Source organism: Diospyros lotus, chromosome 4 (genome assembly GCF_014633365.1).
Source record: "Diospyros lotus cultivar Yz01 chromosome 4, ASM1463336v1, whole genome shotgun sequence".
Taxonomy (NCBI): domain Eukaryota; kingdom Viridiplantae; phylum Streptophyta; class Magnoliopsida; order Ericales; family Ebenaceae; genus Diospyros; species Diospyros lotus.
In genome coordinates, this window is record NC_068341.1 from 36,090,686 (window position 1) to 36,113,426 (window position 22,741).

At 33.9% G+C, this 22,741-nt stretch overlaps 2 protein-coding genes across 2 annotated transcripts; both read left to right on the plus strand.

Annotated features, from left to right (window-relative positions):
* The first annotated feature begins 4,055 nt into the window (after positions 1-4,055).
* Positions 4,056-4,514, plus strand: LOC127799812 (uncharacterized). Its single transcript, XM_052334031.1, has one exon. The coding sequence runs from the start codon at positions 4,056-4,058 to the stop codon at positions 4,512-4,514; it is 459 nt and encodes a 152-aa protein (XP_052189991.1).
* Positions 4,515-14,536: 10,022 nt separating this feature from the next.
* On the plus strand, positions 14,537-15,445 carry LOC127799813 (protein FAR1-RELATED SEQUENCE 5-like). Its single transcript, XM_052334032.1, has 3 exons — positions 14,537-15,014; positions 15,104-15,291; positions 15,335-15,445. The coding sequence occupies exons 1-3, from the start codon at positions 14,537-14,539 to the stop codon at positions 15,443-15,445; spliced, it is 777 nt and encodes a 258-aa protein (XP_052189992.1).
* The last annotated feature ends 7,296 nt before the right edge of the window (positions 15,446-22,741 follow it).

A 22,741-nucleotide genomic window follows, 5' to 3' on the forward strand; every position in this document is an offset into this window, starting at 1 on the left:
TCATACATGGCATGAAAGCTCTAAGTTAGGCTTACGCTCCAATCCAAACCTAGTGATTTCTCAATAATTAAGATACACTCATACTGAAATTTAAATTAATGTTACTTATTTAAAGTGCAGCTTTCTTTGGGAATCGTTGGCGTTGGACACTGTCCTTGCCTTAACCCAAGATTAGATTTAGCTACTCATTTCCATTTAAAAGTTAATTGACATGAATTTAAATGACGTAATTTAAATAATAGAATTTAAATGACAAAAAATTTTAAAGGCATAAACTAACCGGCCATTTAGGCGGTGGATAATTAAATAACAAGAATTAAAATTGCAGAAATTTAAAGGCATAAACTAACCGTCCATTTAGGCGGTGAATAATTAAATGACAAGAATTAAAATTGCAGAAATTTAAAGGCACAAATTAATCGGCCATTTAGGCGATGAATAATAAAGTAATAATAAATGACATAAGAATTTAAAAGAAGAAAGGAAGGAAGTAAGATCACAAGAGAGAATACTAAAGAAAAGGGGAAAGAACAAGAACAATTCTCAAAGAGAGAATTATAAGGAAACAACTAAACTTTGATTCAAGAATAATAATCACACTTACAAATGCAATCAAGTGATCTATTTATAGGCCACAAGATGCAATACAAACCACACAATTTCAATTATTCAACTAGACATAATTATATCTAATGGGCACTCACACACTTAAAGTTAAATGGATTTTAGCTATAATACACACCTAATATTAAATGGATTTTAGCTAAAATACATACCTAATAAAGCACTCATAAAGTTAAATGGATTTTAGCTATAATATCCACCTAATAGTTAAATGGATTTTAGCTAAAAAACACACCTAATAAAGCTCTCACATAAAAAATAAAAATAGATTTCTATAAATTGATTTTTAATCTTTATTATGATTAAAAATAATCCTTGGGCCTTCTCCAAATAATATCTTCCATGGGTTGCTCAAATTGGGCCTTAATTCTTCATGGGCTTGAATTCTTCATAGACTTTAATTTTTTATGGGCTTGATTTCTTCATAGGTTTGATTTCTTCATGGATTTGAATTCTTCATGGACTTTAAGTCTTCATGGGCTTGAATTCTTCATGCCTAAAAAAAAATAAAAATAATTTAATGTTATTAATAAATTATATATTATATATATGTATTACACATGGCACATATATATATTAGATTATATTATATATATATATTACATGCATGCATATAATGATGTATATGTATTATATATAATTTTATATATTATTATTATTTACTTTAGAACTTCATTTCATTCATCTTTCAATTTAAACTTGCATATAACCATAAAATATATATTAATATCTAATTTAAACCATTTTTAAGATCAAAAGAAGGGTATAATTATAACAAATTTTTTATAAAATTAACCACTAATCATTCCGTCGCAAAATAGCGAAGGAAATGTCCGTCGCTAAATCCCGAATTTCTTGTAGTGAATGGTCTGCCAGATATAAGGAGAACTTTAGAGAGCTCAAAAGCAGGTTGACCTCAACACTTATCCTAGCTATACCAAGTGGGTCAGAGGATATGTTATATATTGTTGTACTTTTTGTACATTAGTTTTAATGATGAAAAACATATATTGGTTTAATCCCTAAGTCATGTGTCAAGTGTGTGGTTTTCAATATATATCAATTTCAATATCAAGTTTCACTTGTGAAAATGAAAACCCTGTTTTGACTAAGTCTGAAAGATTAGCACCTTATAAGGAGACATATAAGAAAGAGTTTTCTTTTTGGAAAACTATCTCCTGGTAATTTGATATCTAACATTCATTAGTGCTAAAACGATTTTTAATGAATTTTTCATTAAATATAAAGTATATATTTTGGAGGTGGGTTAAATCGCAAAATTGTAAGTTTGTACTAAAATCCAAAATCTACTTTCTTATTGTTTTGGATTTCGATTTTCTAGATATTTTTATTGAATCCAAATAGGGGGTACTTCGTTATTTACATTTATGTATTAAAGTAAATGGAGGTAAAATATAAATAAAATAAAATAAAATAAGGACATTTACTTTAACTAAAGAAATGTAAATAAACTGTGATGTATACATGTTGTGGATTGTGTTGTAATGCAAATGTTTTTGAAAATATGTCATCTTTCCATGCATGTTTCGAAACCCCTTTGAAAAGGTTTTCAATGTTTTCAAGTGCATGTGCTATTTCGAAACATCTATGTATTAGCATTTGTTTCAGGTTTTGAACTATGTTTCGAAACCTATATATCATGTTTCAAAACCTCATTTCCAAAGAGGTATGTTTCGAAACCTATATGTATCATGTTTTGAAACCTCATTTCCAGAGAGATATGTTTCGAAACCTCTGACATTCTGTCAGCAACCGAGATGCATGTGTGCTGCATTTTTGTATGCTTCTCACATCATTTTATTAATGCATTCTCCATGCTATGAGATTCAAATTTGAATTTGAATGTGAGTGCTTTTAAAATATTCAAAGTGGGCATAAGTGTTTGTCTCCCACTTGTCTGCTGTCTCTAAGTGCTTTGTCCAGCTGGAAGCTTGTATGTTTCAAAACATGTTGTCTATGTTTTGAAACCTTGGTTTATTTATGTGATGTTTCGAAACACACTTTGCATGTTTCGAAACCTACTTTTCTGTCTTGTCTCTAACGGCTATAAACGGCCATATTTCTATCTCTTGGTATAAATAGCAGGTATTTGAAGACAAGAACAGATTGATAGAGAGACAACAAGCAAGAACAAGTGAGCACACACTAGAGACACACACTCAAGCACAAGAGGTGATTAAAATGTTTGATTGAGCTTTCAAGAAGATCTACACACAGCTTATTCTCGTGCATTGCAAGTGTGAAAAGGAGAAGCAAGCTGAAATCCGAAGTCTCATCCTTTTAGCTCTCCTCACCTCAAGTTAAGAGTTTTGTACAACCATGTGGTAAGACATTTATTGCTCATTGGGTTGTAAAAGATAAAACGTTTATTGTCTTGTAAATGTTGTAAGGTTTGAATTTAGCCTAAAACTTATTATGTTGTAAAGGTTTGAGTTTAGCCTAAAACTCATTGTGTCAAAAGTTTGAGTTTAGCCTTAAAACTCACTTAGTGTAAGGTTTGAGTTAAGCCCGTAAAAACTCACTTGGTGCTAGGTTTGAGTTGAGCCCGTAAAAACTCACTTTGTAAGGTTTTAGGGTGAACAGTGGTAAAACCCTTGTTGTGGTGATCACTAGTAAAATGTGATTGGGATTGAAAAATCCTTCAAGTGGGTAAGCTTGAAGGTAGTGGAGTAGGCGGGTGCCGAACCACTATATATCTTGTGTGCAAGTATTCTTTAGCTTTCATGTATCATTATTTCCTATTGCACATGCTTGCATAAGTTTTGTTATCAAAGACTAAAATAGTTTTCTTGAGAACAAGTTTATACATATACATAGAAAACATATCTTTGATATATAAACATCTTTAGTATACTCTTAATTACATAAATCATAATTTTCAAAGATTGTTATTTTGAACTACATGGTAAAAGATTTCGAATCAAGCAAAATAGTGAAGTAGATTTCGAAACATACATTTCATATTTCGAAACTTGTAAAATAGTGAAGTATATTTCGAAACATATATAGTAGGTTTCGAAACCTACTTAACAGAAAGTCTTATTTCAAAACATATATCCTATATTTCGAAACATAGTGTTTTGCCATCAATCGAAGTTTTAATTTTTTTTAGAAAATTTACTCAAATCCCAATTCATCCCTTCTTGGGATATATTTGCCATCATTAGGAACCAACATTGTATATACTAATACCCTAAAAATAGGATTAAGGTGGTGTTAATGCAACATGGATGAGTAATTTCATATGGATCACACCAATTGAAAGGCACAAAGTGAACTACCCGATGCATGACTTGGAGCCGGCGACTATGGAGGCACTACCTGTGAAATGTTCGATGTGTTCATGAACCCTAAAAAGCCTGAGGTATGTGTTCTCGCAAAAGGAGCTAAACCTTAGGTAGCGACATTGGATGGAGTTCCTTAAGGACTATGACTGCACCATTCAATATCACCTGGGGTGGGCCAATGTGGTGGCTGACGCTTTAAGTAAGAATGTGCTTATAGTTATGGTTAGCTTGATGGTCCGTGATTGGCATCTGTTTAAGGCTTTTAGCCAACTGACGGTGAGTGTAGTGCCAAAGAGATTATATGTCCTTATTGCTAGTATGTTAGTTCAGCTGGATTTGGTGAACGAGATACAGGAGGCAGGTGTGAATGACAAGCGCATACATTTATGGATAGATAAACATGGCCAGCCCAAGAACCCCGACTTTGTGATGCGATATGGTATTCTCAGATTTTGGGAAAGAATATACGTGCCAAAACTTAAGGACTTGAGGCAAAGAATTCTAGACGAGGCCCACAAAGCTCGATATATAGTACACCTGGGAGCCACAAAGATGTATAGGGATCTTCGGGAAGTCTACTAGAGGCCAAGAATAAAGACGAGTGTGGCAAGAAAAGTGGCTCATTGTGATACATGCCAAAGAGTCAAGATTGAGCATCAAAGATTGATAGGGTTATTAAAACCCTTAGACATCCCTAAATGAAAATGAGAACATGTCACAAATGGTCTTTGTGACGAGATTTCTAAAGAATCAAATGAATAATGATGCGAGTTGGGTCATAACGAACCGACTCACGAAATCAGTACACTTCTTGCCTAATGGATAAGTCGGCACGAAAGTTTGCAGAATATATAGTACATAAGAAAGATAATCAAGCTCCATGACACATCTGTGAGTATAATCTTGGGTCAGAACCCAAGGTTCACAGCGAAATTCGAGTAGAGACAATCGAGTTGAAAGATAATTTGACTTATTCAGAGTCACCCAAACGGATCTTGGAGCATCATGACCAAGTTTTAAGGAATAAAGAAATTCCTTTGGTAAAAATTCAGTGGAGAAGTCACATAAAAAAAGAGGCAATGTGCGAGCTCAAGGATTCAATTAAGAAGAAATACCCCTAGTTGTTCAAGAAAATGGAAATATAATAGAGAATTCTTACAATTTTCTAAAATTTTACTAAAGATTTTTGTGAATAGAGAAATGATTATGGATTTGTGAAATGGAATGAATTGTTTTGGGATGTGTCCCTACATGTGGAGAGCTACAATAGGAAATTCTGCAAGAGGCACGTCATACTGTGTAATGAATGTAAGCTAGGGTATTTGTTAAAGTTAAAAACGATATGTGGTTGAGGTATTCAGGACATGATACTATTGACAATTGAGGATAGTATTTATCGACTTGAGGGAGAAGCCAATGGTAATGTTTGGTTCAAACAGGATTATTTGAAATGAGGTAATGAGTTGTGTTCTGGCTGCACACTCACCCTGCAATTAAAACACAATAAAAATACATTAAAACTTTTATATTTTTTTCTTTATTTTGGTTAAAAGTTTATACTCGTCAGTGTACAAGTGTAGTTGTAGTTTAAATTTAAATTTATATTTTTCTAGATGAGTCCAGATCGTCCACTAAGAGATTTATTCATGACAAAAGAAAAAGAATGTTACACACACGTACACGTATTTAGATAAATTGGCAACAATATTTTTTTTTATGGATTTTTAGATAACAGATACTAGGAAATAAATCAAGGTAAAAGTTGAAATAAACACTAAATGTGAGGATATGAAATTGGATAGCATTTGAGTTAAGACAATTTCAGCACCAATCCGTTGATTCCCAAGTTTTAGCAGAAAAGATTACCAACATTAATTTAATTTCAGATATGAGAGTTTGTTTTTAAATGCAATTAGAGATGATGATAGTTCTAGTTTAAGCAATCCCCATACATGATATGCGGGATTTTAGTTTAAATAACTACCATAAATCTAATTGCAATTAATACACAAAATAACTAAATTAATAATCCAGATTTGGGTATGATAGCGTTTCCAATTCTAATAACTCTCATTCATAGCATGAAAGCTCTAAGTTAGGCTTACACTCCAATCCAAACTTAGTGATTTCTCAATAATTACTACACACCCATACTAAAATTTAAATTAATGTCACTCATTTAAAGCGCAGCTTTCTTTGGGAATAATTGGCGTTTGACACTGTCCTTGCCTTAACTCAAGATTAGATTTAGCTACTCATCTCTATTTAAAAGTTAATTGACTGGAATTTAAATGGCGTAATTTAAATAACAGAATTTAAATGACATGAATTAAAATAGAAAAAATTAACCGGCCATTTAGGAGGTGAAAAATAAAATGACAGGAATTAAAATTACAGAAATTTAAAGGCATAAATTAACCAACCATTTAGATGATGGATAATAAAGTAACAATAAATGATATAAGAATTCAAGAGAATAAAGAAAAAAAGTAAGATCACAATAGAAAACAATAGAGAAAATAAGAGAGAACAAAAACAATTCTCAAAGAGAGAATTTTAAGAAAATAACTAATTTTTTATTCAAGAATAATAATCACCCTTACAAATGCAATCAAGTGAGCTATTTATAGCCCACAAGATGCAATACAAACCACACAATTTCAATTATTCAACTAGACATAATTATATCTAATGGACACTCACACACTTAAAGTTAAATGGATTTTAGTTATAATACACACCTAAAGTTAAATGAATTTTAGCTAAAATACACACTTAATAAAGCACTCATAAAGTTAAATAGATTTTAGCAATAATACACACCTAATAATTAAATGGATGTTAGCTAAAAAACACACCTAATAAAGCACTCATAAAATAATTTTTTTAAAAAATAAAAATAAATAAATAAATTTCTACAATTGGGGTTTTGGTCTTCATTAGGATTAAAAAAAAATGCTTGGCCCTTTTCCAAATGATGTCTTCCATGAGCTTGCTCAAGTTGGGCCTTAATTCTTCATGGGTTTTAATTCTTCATGAGTTTTAATTCTTCATTCTTCAAGCCAATTTGAGTCTCCAAGCCCACCTTCTTCATACTTACAAACAAGTAATTGAGTGTTATTAAATTATATGTTATGTATATATTTATATGATATATTATATGGTATATTATATACTTATATATTATATAGATGCTCCAAGCATGCACTCCATTGAGTATATGTATTATGTTATAATATATATATATATATTATATTTACATGTTTATTATAATATATTATATTATATATATATATTACACATAACTATTCAATTAAACCAATTTAAAATCAAAACGGAAGTTATAATTATAACAAAATTTTACAAAATTAACCACTAATCATGTTCTCCCTTAGTTATTAGATCAATTAGGTGAAAATTTTGAGGACAAAATTTCTTTAAGGAGTGGTGGATGTAATACCCGAAAATTCCTTAAGGACTTAAGTGTAATTTTTCAAAGTCATGGGGACTAAGTATAATTTTTTGAAACCTGAGGACTTGAGGGCTAAGGGCCAAAGTGCAAGAGGATGAAAGAAGAAGGACTGGATTGTAAAATTGTAGTGTTAACACTACAAAACCGGTAGCCACAGTGCAGCCGTCGACCATCAGGGTCGAATCACTGATCATAGAAAGGGATAAGGCCATCGTGGCCTAGGGTATGCCATCGTGGCAAGGTGAGGCCAAGATTGGCCAAAGAAGCGGTCGAAAATGACTATAAATAGTCGAGGTTGGGCCGAGAGTTTCTTCAAAATTAAATCATGTAATTCGAGTGTTTTGGGAAAAATCAAGAAGCTTGGATAAGGGGATATTGTTCTTGAAGGGTTAAGGATCATTTCTGGAGAATTTTGGGAGTTTTCATGTTGATTTGAAGGTGTTACGAATCTTGGTCAGAAAATCACGAGTCACTGGAGTTGAGCATAAATGGCCAAATCGGGGGTGTGTCGACCAAATTTTCAAGCCAAAGGGTATGCCAATATGTTCGGAAGAAGGAATAGGCTAAGAAAGAAAAAGAAAATCAAAGAAACAAGCCAAAAACTAGTCATCGATGGCAAAGGAGAGGGCAGAGAAGATGACCGGCAATCAGGGGCATAGAGGCAACCGTGAGATGAGTGGTGCGAGCGCATGGACAGCGCGTGAAGGTAAGGAAAATTAGAAAAAAAAAAAGGAAAAAAATAGAGAAAAATTCTAGAAATTAAAGAAATTTAGTTTTACTAATTTTCTAAAAATTTTGACTAGGAAATTTTCCAAGGCATGAGTTTTGAGGTCAGAACACGCATATCGAGGAAGCCTAAGAAGCTAAATCAAGGTGAGTGGTTTGCCTGGAAATTTTATATGTGGTATTATTTGCTTAAGTGAGCATGAAATTGCAAGGGTTTCGCTAAGTTTATGTTGACACATGTGCATCTTGTCATAAATATGCATATTCATTTTATATCACCTTGGTAAACGTGATATTGCATTGGGCATGATATTATGGCATATCGTTATTTGTGTCATTTATGTTGGACATGATGGGGTAGGGTGTTGCGCTAGTAGTTTGATCTGCATTTCCCCATGGGTGATTGCCGAAATGACCATAGGGGTATCTCGTGTTGTGTGTGTTTGCTGGGATGACTACCTTAGTTTCCGTGTTGGGGCTAGAATGTTATCAAGGCTACTCTAGGGTGTCGATTGATTTTTATGCCCGTGCATCATACATTCATGAAATTTATTTTAAAACTGTCATTTAGAAGTTTTATCTTCTAATTTGAATTTTATCCCTAGGATACTCAATGTTCCAAGAGAGACGAGCAGGGAAAAAGGAAAAGAGATCGCTAAAATGTGATTATGTTGGTAGTCATGTAATAAGTTCTATGCCCGTGCTAGGACAAATTGTGAGAATCGTGATAGGGGGCATGTTTTCAGCTATTTTATGTTAGATTTGTCTATTAGATATTGTAATATTGTTGTTATTGAATGATTTTGTACGGATCTTCTTCCTTTGTAATTACAATATTTCTTTAGGTTTCAATTCTGCTTCCACAAATGGTTAGTTTACCATTCTTTAGCTTATCATTTGGAATGTTAAATATGTACATGTTAGGGATTTTTAAATAAAATGCTTATGGCACTAAGAGATGGTATTGTGGGAAGAGAAAATATATATTTAAAAAAAAATCCTAGCATGGTGACACGCCTTGGAAAGGTGGGTTGTTTCAAAAACCCTCTAATTTTTTCATATAGATATCCTTATCAAGTTCCCCATGTAAGAACGTTGTCTTAACATCCAACTATTCCAGTTGAAAATCTTGAATAGCCACAATATCAAGTGATGCCCAGATGGAATTGTGTTTCACAACTGGGAAAAATATGTTTGTGAAATCCACACCTAGAACCTAACTGTACCCTTTCGCTACAAGTCTAGCTTTGTACCTTGCTTTTTTAACTCTTGGTGTACCTTCTTTGCTCTTGAATATCCATTTGCACTTAACTGCTTTCTTATCCTGGGGTAGTTTCGTTAATTTTCAAGTATCGTTTTTATGTAAGGATTTCATCTCTTCATGCATTACAGTAATCCATCTTCTAGATTCAACACAACTAATTGCTTCAAAATAAGTGAAAGGCTCTTCACTATAGTCAATATCTTCAGCCACACTTAAGGTATAGGCAATAAGATCAATTTCATCATACATTTGATGAGGTTTGATATTTCTTCTAAGTTTATCCTTAACAATACAATAACCTAATAGAATGACACTTGCATTCGGACTTGACTTAGGGCTTGACTTAATCTAAGATGATGACGATGGTTCAAATGTTTGAGTCTTGTCGATTTCAAACTCCACCTGAATATCAAAACTCTAGTGACCTAGGTTAGATTCTTTTGCAGACAAACCATGAATCATAGTAATTTCATAAAAATAACATCTCTGTTAATCACGACTTTAGATGATTTTGGATCCCATAACTTATACCCTTTAACACCAGATTTATAACCAAGGAAGAGACACCATTTAGATATTAGTTCTAATTTTCCATTATCAATATGAACAAATGCAGGACATCCAAAATTTTCAAATTAAAATAATTTGCAAGAGTACCTGACCATAACTCTTCTAGAGTTTTCTTATCAACAAAGAACGAAGGAGACCAATTAACCAGAAAACATGCCATATAACCAGCCCCAGCCCAAAAAGACCTAGATAAACTGGAATTAGACAACACACGCCGTACATTTTCAATCAAGATTCAGTTCATTCGCTCGACTACACCATTTTGTTGTGGTGTACCTGAAACTGTTAAATGCATTAGAATTCCTTATTTCCTGCAGAAATCAATAAATTCACGTAAACAAAATTCTAAACCATTATCTCTGCAAAGACGCTTAATATGTCTATCATTTTGTTTCTCAATCATAGTCTTCCACTACTTAAAAGTAGCAAAAACTTCAATCTTCTATTTCAAGAAGAATACCCAAACTTTTCTAAAAAAATCATCGATGAAAGTTAACATATATCTGGCCCCACCTGCAGAGGGTACTCTGGCCAGACCCCAGAGATTAGAATGGACATAGTCCAGTATGCCTTTCGTATTGTGAATGCTTTTACTAAATCTAACCTTCTTTTAAGAACCAAAGACACAGTGCTCACAAAATTCCAGTTTTTCAGTACTCTGCCCTTCAAGAAGTCCCTTTTTGCTCAATTCATCCATACCTATTTCATTCATATGTCCAAGACGCATATGTCATAACTAAGTGATATTGGTATCAGATAAAGAAAAAGTAGAAATAGAAGCATCACTTGTAACAGTAGAACCCTGCAAAACATAGAATTGATCATACTATTTTTGTACCTTTCATCACAACAAGAGCACATCTACTAACTTTAATAACTCTACCTTCACTAATGAACTTGTATCCATTCAAATCAGGAGTACTCAATGAAATAAGATTTCTTTTGAGATCGAGAACATGTCATACATCAATTAAAGTTTGAACGATACTATCAAACATCTTAATTTTAACTATTCCAATGCCAACAATTTTACCAGAAGAATTATTACTCATTAACACATCACCAGAAGTCATAGTTTTATATGTGAAAACCAATCCTTATTAAGAGACATATGAAACGTGCATGATATGTCAAGGATCCAATCTTCACTAGGTTTAATAATCTCATTAGAAACCACCATAAGTTCCCCATCATTATTATTATCTTCAACAACATTAGTTTCACCTAAAGTTTCTGGTTGTTTTCCTTTCTGATCAGCTTAATATCTCTTAAGTTTGTTCTATAACTTATAACACTCCTTCTTTATGCGTCCTTTCTTCTTACAGTGATTATAGGTTTTTTCTTTATTTCTATACTTGGATTTACTTTTCCCTCTACTACTAGAATTTGTATCATGTGTTCTTCCTCCAATCAATAGAGCCTCACCTTGATTTTCAGAATTCCCCAACAACTGCTTATCAATTTTTTTTTTTTTTTTTAGAATAAAGCATCATAGACTTCATCTAAAGTGAGAATATCCCAACTATAAAATATGGTGTCTCTAAAAGTTGAATACAAGACTAGTAGGGAACATAACAAAATTAGACCAAAATCTTCATCATTATACCTAACCTCCATACTTTCTAAATTAGAAACAATTTTTTTAAAAACTATTAAATGAATTTCAATAGACGTACCTTCTGCAATTCGATGAGAATACAGTCTTTGCTTAAGATACAATTTACTGGTTAAGCTCTTCATCATACACAATTGTTCCAATTTTAACCATAGAGAGGCAACGATTTTTTTTTTTAAACATCCTGCAAAATTTGATTTGATAAATGCAGATGTATCTAAGATAAGGCCTTATGATCCTTACTCTATTTTTCTTTAGTACTTTATGATTTTGAAATTTTTTCAAAGCCCAAAAATGCATCGTTTAAATCCATCTATGATAAAATTGCACGTATCTTAACATGCTATAGTGAAAATTTGATATTCTAATCCAACAGAGGAATATCATACTTCAACGTAGCCATTAAATAACCCTGAATGATATCAAATAATTTTAATAAGAAATCCAACTAAAAATGGATCAAAAATACCAAATCTGGGCACAAAAAAAAAAATCTGAATCTGTTGGATTTGGCTGGCGGTGGAGGTCGAATAGCAGCGACAGTAGTGGCAATCGCGGGGGCGATCGATGGTGGTGATGGTGGTAGCGGTGGTGGAAGCTCTAAAACCCTTGTTGAAAAAAAAAGATAATGATGATGTTAAAAATTTTCAGATCCAACGACTTGGATCTGCAAACGGTTGATGGTTTGATCCAACGGTTTTGATACCATTTCATTACAAAATTAGATTAACAAACCACAATCAAACCAATCAACCACACAATAACAAAGAATTTTATGTGGAAAACCCAAATCGAGAAAACCATGGACAAAAGGAACAAAAATATCACTAAGTAAATAATTGCTAGTACAAAAGTGATATTGTCACACACTAAAATTCCATGTGACCTGGCACCTATTTATATACCTAAAATCATCTATAGATGCATACATGAAATCATATCCTGATCAGAAGATGATTAATTAGGATATTCCTCCATATGAGATAAATCCTAATTAAAATCGAATTTGACAACGTCATAATTACAGTCAAATTCAAAGTCATATTCACAATCAAATTAGGAAACTCAATCACAGATAAATTAGGATTTTGAGTCATAATTGTTACATGAAGTAATAAAACTAACAAATTTGTCTATAGAAATTCAAATAGTACTAGGTGTTAGCATAATGGGATGACATTTTTGTAAGGGAGTTGCCATTAAATTTAATTAATTGGAAATAATAGTAGTTAGTGTTGGTCCATGGCTCGAAGCTCAACATTTTCAAGTGCTTGCATATATATCCTTTCAAATTGGGAAATGGTCCATTTGAAGTGGTTAGCTTTATTCACTTTCCAAATACTTGGAAAACAACTCAACCTGTGGTGCTAATTTCTAAGACTCTTCCCCTTTCGAGTTAAGCTATTTGTACAGGAAGAGTTTGAAAGAATGGTTTACATGTGCGATTAAATCACAATAAATTGCCAATATATTGGATATAAATTGGAGTAATTTGTCACAAGAAATTAGATCAAAATTGAAAGCGGGAGACAAAAGGTAGGACAAATGGGAAATCGACCAAACTCCTAATTCTTTGTTACTCAACGAAATAGAAGGCAGGAGAAGCTTGGCCAAACCCTCCTTCTTTGTTGCTCTACCCTTATTCCTTCCGACCACCAGCGATACAAAAAGTGGGACAAGGGGGGAAATCAACCATTCCTAATTTACTCCAAGATCAAAATTGGAAGTCGACTGGTCATTGGATCAGCACCATCGCCCCTCGCCTTTATAAAGTCCACCACCATTAGGTCTTCGTAAACGCCCTTAGCTGATATACCAAACCAATTTCTAGAGAAAATGCTAGCATTTTTGTGAAGATCCAACCATTAGACCATGCAATCCGGTCGTTTTGGTCGATCTGCCTCTCGCGAATGCTCTTGTCTTCGCTAGTCCTGTAACCTATAGCAACGGAAAAGCTGGTTGTGTGCTTCAATAGCTCTATTCTTCGATTTTCTTCATCACCTCCACCAGTAACATTAATTTCTCTAAATAAAATCCAACATGACAACATACACTATCAAATGACCACCCTCTGTGCATTTGGTTTAATTAATAAATTATTTTCTTTTTAATTAATTTAATTAATTCTTAGCCACTCTCTGTGCAATTTGTTTTGGAGTTTCAATCACTTGTGGAGTACTATTTCAATCTTTATCAATAATAATTGAAACTTGATTTCGGTTTTGCGCTTGATTTTGTACTTTGCCTATTTCGAAACTAACCCATCATCGGTGACACGACTAGCAACATCTGGCATTCAAGATGGTCAACAAAGGTTAGAAATGTCATCTTAATGAACATGTAATTATCTTGTATGTGTAATTGATGTTTTTTATTTCAAAATTGGTTTGTTTATGAAGGAAATGAAATATTTGAAATTGAGGATGATGAAATTTTGGGAGAATCTAATACTGTGAGAATAAGGGATGATGTGAACACATTGGATAATGAATTGTTAGGAGAAGATGGTCTTCTTGTGCCTAAGGTTGGGATGAAGTTCAACAATGAAAATGCAGTATTCAAATTTTACAAATCATATGCTTATGATATAGGCTTTCCAGTTAGGAAAGGGAATTCGAAGAAGGGTGATGATAGGGTTGTAAAGTATGTGATATTATTGTAGTCGAGAGGGCCAAAGAAGTAGCATTGCAAGCACTTCTTTGAAGCCTCAACCAACAATTCAAATAGGGTGTAAAGATAAGGTGTCAGCATCTTTAGAGACTTGTGGGGTGTGGCGGATTAAATCTATCATTCTTGAACATAATCATCAAATAAGTCCTTCAAAGTCTAGGCTGTATCGATGTAATTGGGAACTTAGTGCTCATGTGAAACGCAGGCTTGAAGTAAATTATGTTACTAGGATTCCATTGTACAAAAGTTTTAACTTAGCAGTTGTTGAGGCAAGGGGATATGACTAGATGACTTGCATCGAAAAAGACTGTAGAAACTACATTGAAAAAGTGAGGCAGTTAAGACTCGGGGAAGGAAATGCTATTGCAATACAGGCCTACTTCTCGAGAATGCAAATTCAATGCTCTAGTTTTTATTTCAATATTGATTCGAATGATGAGGCTGGATTGAAGAACATGCTTTGGGTAGATTATAGGTGTAGGGAAGCTTACAAGGAGTTTGGCGATGTTGTTACCTTTGATACCACATATCTCATGAATAAGTATGACATGTTGTTCACCCCTTTTATTGGTGTGAATCATCATGGCCAATCGACACTGCTTGGATGTGGTTTAGTGTCGAACGAGGATACCGAGACTTTTATTTGGCTCTTTAGGACATGGTTTCAGTGCATGCATGGTCAAGCTCCCACTAGCATAATAATCGACCATTATAGGGTAATGCAGAATGAAATTCAAGTAGTTTTTCCAACACTAAGCATAGATGGTGTTTGTGGCATATTCTAAAAAATTTACTAGAAAAATTTAGGAACTATGTTCATAAGGGTTCTATACATTCAACAATCCATGAAATAGTATATGAATCCCAAACTCTTGAAGAATTTGAACAGGGTTGGACTTCAATGATTAATATGTACACATTGCACAAGAACGAATGGTATACAAAAAAAAAGTCATTGGGTTCCATGTTTCTTGAAGACAAGTTTCTGGGCAAGGATGTCAACAATGCAATGGAGCGAGAGTATGAATGTGTTCTTCGACAGGTATGTTAATTTGAGGACTTCGTTGAAGCAATTTGTTGAACAGTATGAGTGGGCATTGAAGAGCCAAGTGGAAAAGGAGTTTCAAGTAGATTTTAGGTCATTTTCTCAAATGGTCCCCTATGCATCTAGGTACGAAATGGAGAAGCAACTTTAGTCAATTTACACTGTAAGGGCCCACTCTCGAACATTCTCGCTATCATAGGATATTCGAAAGGAGGTCATCATAGTGACGATATAGAACAAGACCATATTAAATCAAATAATTCATTTCATTACTAGCAGCAAAAACTTAAGTAAGATTCAGTTACATTTCCAATACCTTATAAGTCTAGGCTCGAAGGCCATACAAAATAAATAAGAGGCTCTAGTGTGAATTAACACAATAAAAATTATTTCAATACAAAGCTCACCAAAATGCTACTAAGGATTTTCAAATTAGGACGCATCTCCATACACCACTATCCCTAGACCTTAGTCCCACTGGATTCGCCCTCAATAACAACCTTTCCTTTACTTAGAATGGCAAAGAAGATCAAGTGAGCCACAAGGCTCAACAAGTTCGAGAAATAATAAACAATGAATAGGATCTAAGAATATGGTGACACCAAAGAAAGTAATCAAGGACTCAACAATTATGTACAAGATTGATAGTTTATGACTTTATCAATTCCAATTTAAATGCATCATGCCACCATGCACCACTATGAAAATGTGCATATAATTTCAATGTCAATATCAAATCTCGCAGGCTCGCAAGCCATCAATCAACACATGGAAAAATGCATCATGTAAATGGAATCTCATAAATAAATATGGAGCTAACCTACCGGGCTATGGCCACCTCGTCCTGTGCCAAATGCTTTAGGGTACCCTTTCCTTCCGTGCAAAATAATAATTGCGCAATATATATATATATACATCATGTACTTGTATGCATCATGTATGTGATAATACACCATGCAACCATGCATCATTAATTTATCGATAATTATCCATATCAATTCCATGATCTCATATTAATATTCATAGCCATAGTGGGTTTAAGTGATTTAATATGGACTTGCTAGAGCACATTCCTTGGCTTTGAATTTATGAAATAACATTTGATTGCGTTATGCCAGAAATAAAAGTTGAATAGGGCTTGAGGGAATAATCAGGCATTCATAAAATTTTATTTAATATTTATTTGGGTTATTCAAATGGTTTAATCATTTTGTATTCAGATATTTATTTATATTTATTTACATATATTCAATGTCGTTAAATTTGGCATGGATATTTAGATATCATTTAAAAAATTTCAATGGCATTCAAGTATAACATGGAGTATTCGTATAGGGTATAACCAAATTTCAATGGACTATTTGAATGAGGCCTAAGACATTCGGATTAGAATTTTACTTATATATTTGTGTGTGAAGTGATTAGAACAAATTACTATGTATTCGGATACAGGTATAAGTGATTGAGATAAATATTCGGATAATACATAGGGACATTCAGATATGCGCATGAGTGGACGAGAGATATAGTCAAAGATGGACTAGTCATTTGGATATATGCTATAATGTTTGTGAGGCATTCAAATGTATATATAAATGTTTGTGAGTGACATTCAGATGAGACAAGAGGCATTCGAATGGCTATAATGTCATGTGAGTAACATTTGAATGAAATAGTGAAGCATTCAAATAAAGCTTGTATGTGTATGTGAGTATCATTTGGATGAGTCAAGGGGCATACGAATGGGGCATATGTATATATGTGAGTATTATTCGGATGAGTCAAGGGGCATTCAAATGGGGCATATGTATATATGTGAGTATCATTTGGATGAGTCAAGGGGCATTTGAATGGGGCTTATATATGTTTGTGAGTATCATTTAGATGATTCAAGGGGCATTCAAATATCACTCTAAAGACTAAACTTACGCATATACAAAGCAAACAAAAACTTATTATCTTCCTCTACCTAATAGAATGCCATTCACGAAATAAAATTGGGGATGGATAAACCCCCTTTCCAGATAACAAAGAGACCCATAGATCGACGTTTATTGCATACAAAATATATACATATACAAGGATACATGAACAGAGAATGACTTAATAGAGTAAAAAATGTTACATATATATATATACAGATGCACAAAGTAAGCACGAACCAGGGGATAACGAGATGTTTGCACAAAATGAAATCAAGAGACGAGTGGAGAACTTGCATAAATGAGAAGAAAGGAAAGTCAAGGAAACTTGAACTGTAATAAAGATTGTATAAGAGAACTTGCTTAAGAATGAGGAGATTAAGATGAAGCACCTGCAACAAAATCCCAATTGACCGCAGAAAGCATAAGGAAGTAGAAAAAAGCAGCAACAACAGCAAGAACGGAGAAGAAGAGAAGAACGCGTAGGAGGTGAAGACAAAGAGCAATGGAATAATGGAATGAAAAAGAGAGAATACGACACTGAAATAGAAGATTTGCACTTAGTGCCAATAAAGGAAAGGTTGGCAGAAAAAAGGAAGTGTGTACAGATATGCACACCAACTCCAACAATTACCCAAAATGCCCTTCCCCTCATATTATAGACAAAAATATTCAGGGGCTCTATCAACAAATACTATCTTAATTTATTTTCTTTTCCATTTTTTTATTGCACCACCAATTCCATTATTTTCAAATTATTTATCACCATGGGCCTAATCCCAAACCACATATACCCCAAAAATGTATACTAAGCCCATGAAATGCTAAAAATTAAATACACAATAACACAAATTTTAGACCACATAAAAAAAATAATTTTCCCCACCTTTAAAAAAAATCTTAATCCCACCCAAATATAATACATCAAAATAAATCATCACTGAATTATACCTTAACGCCATAGACCTGACTTGGGTCATTACAGTTTCTCCCCCCTTCAAAGAATTTGGTCCCCAAATTCATACCTAGTCATGCGAATAGCTGGGGAAAAAAACATCTCATCTCATCCTCACACTCCCAAGTAGCCTCGTCTGGAGAATGACGTTGCCACTGAACCTTCACAAAAGGAATTGATCGGTTCTGTAACACCCTTTCTTTCCATTCCAAAATACTGATAAGCATTTCCTCATATGCAACATCTTCCCCTACTTCTATAGTTTGATAATCAATGATATCTTGGGGGTCTTCCACGTACTTCCTCAACATAGACACATGAAAGACGTTGTGTACGCCAAATAGTTATGGTGGTAAGGCCAACTTATAGGCCAAAGAGCCAACCTGCTCTAGAATCTCAAAAGGTCCAATGTAATGGGGACTAAGCTTCCCCGACACCCCAAATCTACGCACGCCCTTCATGGGCATCACCCTCAGCCACACATGATCGTTAAACCTTATTTTGTAAAAGAAGTTATGGAAATTCCATTGCGAGAAATAGGATTAGAATGTGAGTATCTGTGTGATGTCTTATTCTATATCATCCTTGTGAAGACCTTCTTCCGAATGTCCTATGCTAGCGGGTACCTTTGGGAGCAAGCCATTACATAGGTTGGATGCTAGCTAAGTTTCTGGTCTTAAGGTTAATCGAGCATCAAGTGTTTATACTCGAGTAAAGATGTCTATTAGTCAAGTAATCTTAGCCTTGTAATCAAGTGAATAATGCAAGTTTCTGTGGCTTCTATGTTAATCAATTAAGGGCTTGGTCATACTCAAGTAAGCCCTTCATACAATCGATTACATTATTTATTCAATCGAGTAAAATCCTATGTTAGTCGAGTAAGTCTATAAGATAGTCGAGTATTGACTATCAGATTTTGAAAAATATAGTCATTCTGAGAGATGTCAGAAATGATAGATTTTGACACTTAGAGCCTTATCTCATTATTTTTTGAAGTCTAATTATGTTCTCTTATAAAAGAATGATAAAAATGTTTGTGCATAGTGTGAAAAATGCTTTATCTTTATAATATATACATCTTTCTTAACAAATTTGACTATTATCAGTCAAATTAAAGTAAGTAGTAAGTATGTGCAAGTATCAAGACAAAACCCAAGTCTCAAAACTTCTATAAAAGGTTAAGTGTTGCAAGAGATCAAGTGGTTGTGAAGGTGTTGTCCATATAAGGCCTGCTTCCGAATATTCCCGCTTAGCATAGGATACTCGAAAGAATGTCATTACAGAAATGATATAGAACAAAACTGAACTAAAATAAACAACTCATTTCTTTTCTAGCAGCAAAAACTTAAATAAGGTTTAGATACATTTCCAATATCTCAAGACTCTAGGCTTGATGGCCATACAAAATAATAAGAGGCTCAAATGCCAATAAACATAACAAAATCCTCATCACTATAAATCTCACCAAATCACTAACTAGGATCTTTGAAGTTAGGATGCGTCTCCATACACCACTATCCCTGGGCTGCAATCCTACTAGACTCGCCTCCAATAACAATCTTTCATTTAACTGGAATGGCAAAGAAGATCAAGTGAGCCACAAGGCTCAGCAAGTTCGAGAAACAATGGACAATATATAGGATTCAAGAATATGATGACACCAAGAAGAGTAATCAAGGACTCCACAATTACATACAAGATTCATAATTCATGAATTTATCAATTCAACTTAATATGTCATGTCACCATGTATCACTATGCAAATGTGCATAAAATTTCATTGTCATTATCAATTTTCACAGGCTCGTAAGCCATCAATCAATAAATGCAAGAGTGCATCATCTCATTATCAATATCGATCTCCCCGACTCTCAAGCCATAAATCAATGCATGCAAAAGTGCATAATTTTAATAAAATCTCACAAATAAATATGGAGCCAACCTGTCGGGCTATGGCCACCTTGTCCTGCGCCAGGTGCTCTAGGATACCCTTTCTCCCTCCGCGCAAAATAATAGGTACGCAAAACATATATATATATGTAACATATATATGTATGCATTTTCCAACCACATGTATTTAAATTCTTGTTTCCGCGATATTCATACTTTTAACATCTCTTACCGATATCGAGTATTTTTTTAATTATCAAATAAATTCAACATATCTTACTTCATAACGTTTACCACATTCAAGATGTAATTTATGACATAGAAATGCTTGATGTAATTTATAACACGTGAATGATTTTTGAGAGATGTTATTTAATATTAAATCTCGATTCACCAGTTGAAAAGTATTATAACTATTTTTCCCATCATATGATTGTTGTGATTTCATTTAACCAGTGACAATATGCATTTACTTACATTCGTGCTCATAACTCAAATTCATGATTAGTCCCCATGAAATCAAAATGACCACACCACACGAAATTGCTGGTTAAAATAAATCTAAAATTTTTCTAAGGTAAAGGACCAACTAGAACATATTTTTGTAAATGTCTTCATTTTGAAAAACTAACTCCCGATATTTTGATAACTAACATCCATTGTGGTAAGAATGATTTTTAATGAATTTTTTAAGAAACAAAAGAGATGTATTTCGAGGGTGGTAAAATCGCAATTTCTTGAGTTTGTACTAAAACCAAAATTATATATTTTTTTTTATTGTTATGGATTTTGATTTTTTTGATATTTTTATTGAATCCAAATGGGGGGTACTTTCTTATTTACATTTATGTATTAAATTAAATGAAAGGTAAAATATAAATTAAAGAAAATGAAAACACATTTACTTAAATTAAAGGAATGTAAATGGATGGGGTGTGAGCAGAGAGCTCGCAGTCAAAGGCTTATGGGAAGAGCTCGGGATGAGCTCGCTGGCAAAGGCTTACAAAAAGAGCTCGGGAGAGCTTACGGTCAAGGCTTATGGGAAGAGCTCGGGACAAGCTCGAGGTCATGAGTTCGTGGCTTATAGAAAGAGCTCGGGGTCATGAGTTTGCGGCTTACGGAGAGAACTCGAGGTCATGAGGTGAACAAGAGTTCGCTAAACGAGCTCGTGATCAAGGGATTGGGTAAAATCTCATTGGACAAACTCGCGCTAAGAGCTCGCGACCAAGAGCTTGAAAAATGAACTTACGGGAAAGAGCTCGCAATTAAGCTTATGGACAGAGGGCATAGACATGAGCTCGCGGCAAAGAGCTCGCAGTTAAGGCTAATAGCCAGATATACGTCAGTTATTTAAAACATAGGGTATCTATACCAAGCTGTTTATTGCGTATATAATATACACCTTTGAGGGTTTATTCAAGACCAGGGAGTATACCCACAATCTGTCTGCCTTTTATAAGGGCTATTTGAGCGGGCTTTTTTATTCGTACATAAGCATACAACAAATAGCTTGATACAGAGGTGAACAGAACCTTTGTATCTAAACTGAAACCAAACATATGCCATTCGTAGAAAATAAAGATGGAGTAAAGCAATCCCCATTCGAAACATCAAAGGGACCTTAATATACTTAGTAAGGAGATTCAAAAGAGAAAGATGTTGTAATCGGAGAAGAAGAAATTATATGCAGAAACAGAGATATATATATATATACATTCACAGTCATCACAGTAAGACAAAATGAATACAGAAATCGCATCAATTAGCTCGTACAAGGATATAAAAGGGTGTACAAGAGAACTTGCACTGCAAATGAAAAGGAAATGCAGGAAGAACTTGTAGAACAGTAAAAAAAGAAAGAAGGAAATCAAGGAAGTGAAATACTGAATGTATAAATGAGCTTGCACTAAAAATAAAGAGGGTGTGAAAGAAGAACTTGGCTGATGATTTCACTATGTAGAAAAATCCTCCCTTCCTGAAGCTGCTATCATCCTAGACGAAAATACAAGCAGCCAGGAGGGAAGAGAAGAAATAAGAAGAAGAGGAAGAGGAAGAAGAAGTTTCATATGGGAAAGGAGAGTATGCACAGGAGAAAGGTCGTCGATGCAAATAAAGCATGAAGAGGGAAATGCACAGTCTGCACCCACAACTTGGTCGAAATGACCTGATTACCCTTCACCTTTACAATGGTTAAAAAGAAGACCAAGGGCACTATTGACATATACTAGCCCATTTAATTTATTACGATTTTCTTTTAAAAGTTTCAAATTTCACTTCTCAATTGGGCCCAGCCCATGCCTCACTAACCTAAATAAATTTTCATCATCCAAGCCCATTCATAATATAATTAAAAATTCTGAACACATCTCGATGGCCCAATTTATTTGGACTTTCCCCACATTTTTGGATCCCATTTGGATGGATACCAAATTCTTATTTCCACTACACTTCATTCCAAAACAAAAAATATTTTCAATCCTCAATTAATTAAAGCAAAAATTTTGAACCCAACATAAAATACTCGAAAATGCCTAGACCCCCTAATGGGTCATTACAGTCCAAGCAATGTAGAGCCAACCTAAACCTAGACACAACAAAGTCAAATTTATTTTCAAGCCAAAGTTCGTTACTTGAGTGATAAGACTTTCATGCTCATCCTACTTCACTTCAAGCCACTATC

Bases quoted from the DNA above. Each gene is read 5' to 3' on its own strand.
- LOC127799813 (XM_052334032.1), top strand. From the start codon at position 14,537: ATGACTTGCATCGAAAAAGACTGTAGAAACTACATTGAAAAAGTGAGG. The intron at 15,015-15,103 runs GTGTTTGTGGCA...TCCATGAAATAG, and splicing joins TCCAACACTAAGCATAGATG to TATATGAATCCCAAACTCTT. The intron at 15,292-15,334 runs GTATGTTAATTT...TTTGTTGAACAG, and splicing joins ATGAATGTGTTCTTCGACAG to TATGAGTGGGCATTGAAGAG.
- LOC127799812 (XM_052334031.1), top strand. From the start codon at position 4,056: ATGGAGTTCCTTAAGGACTATGACTGCACCATTCAATATCACCTGGGG.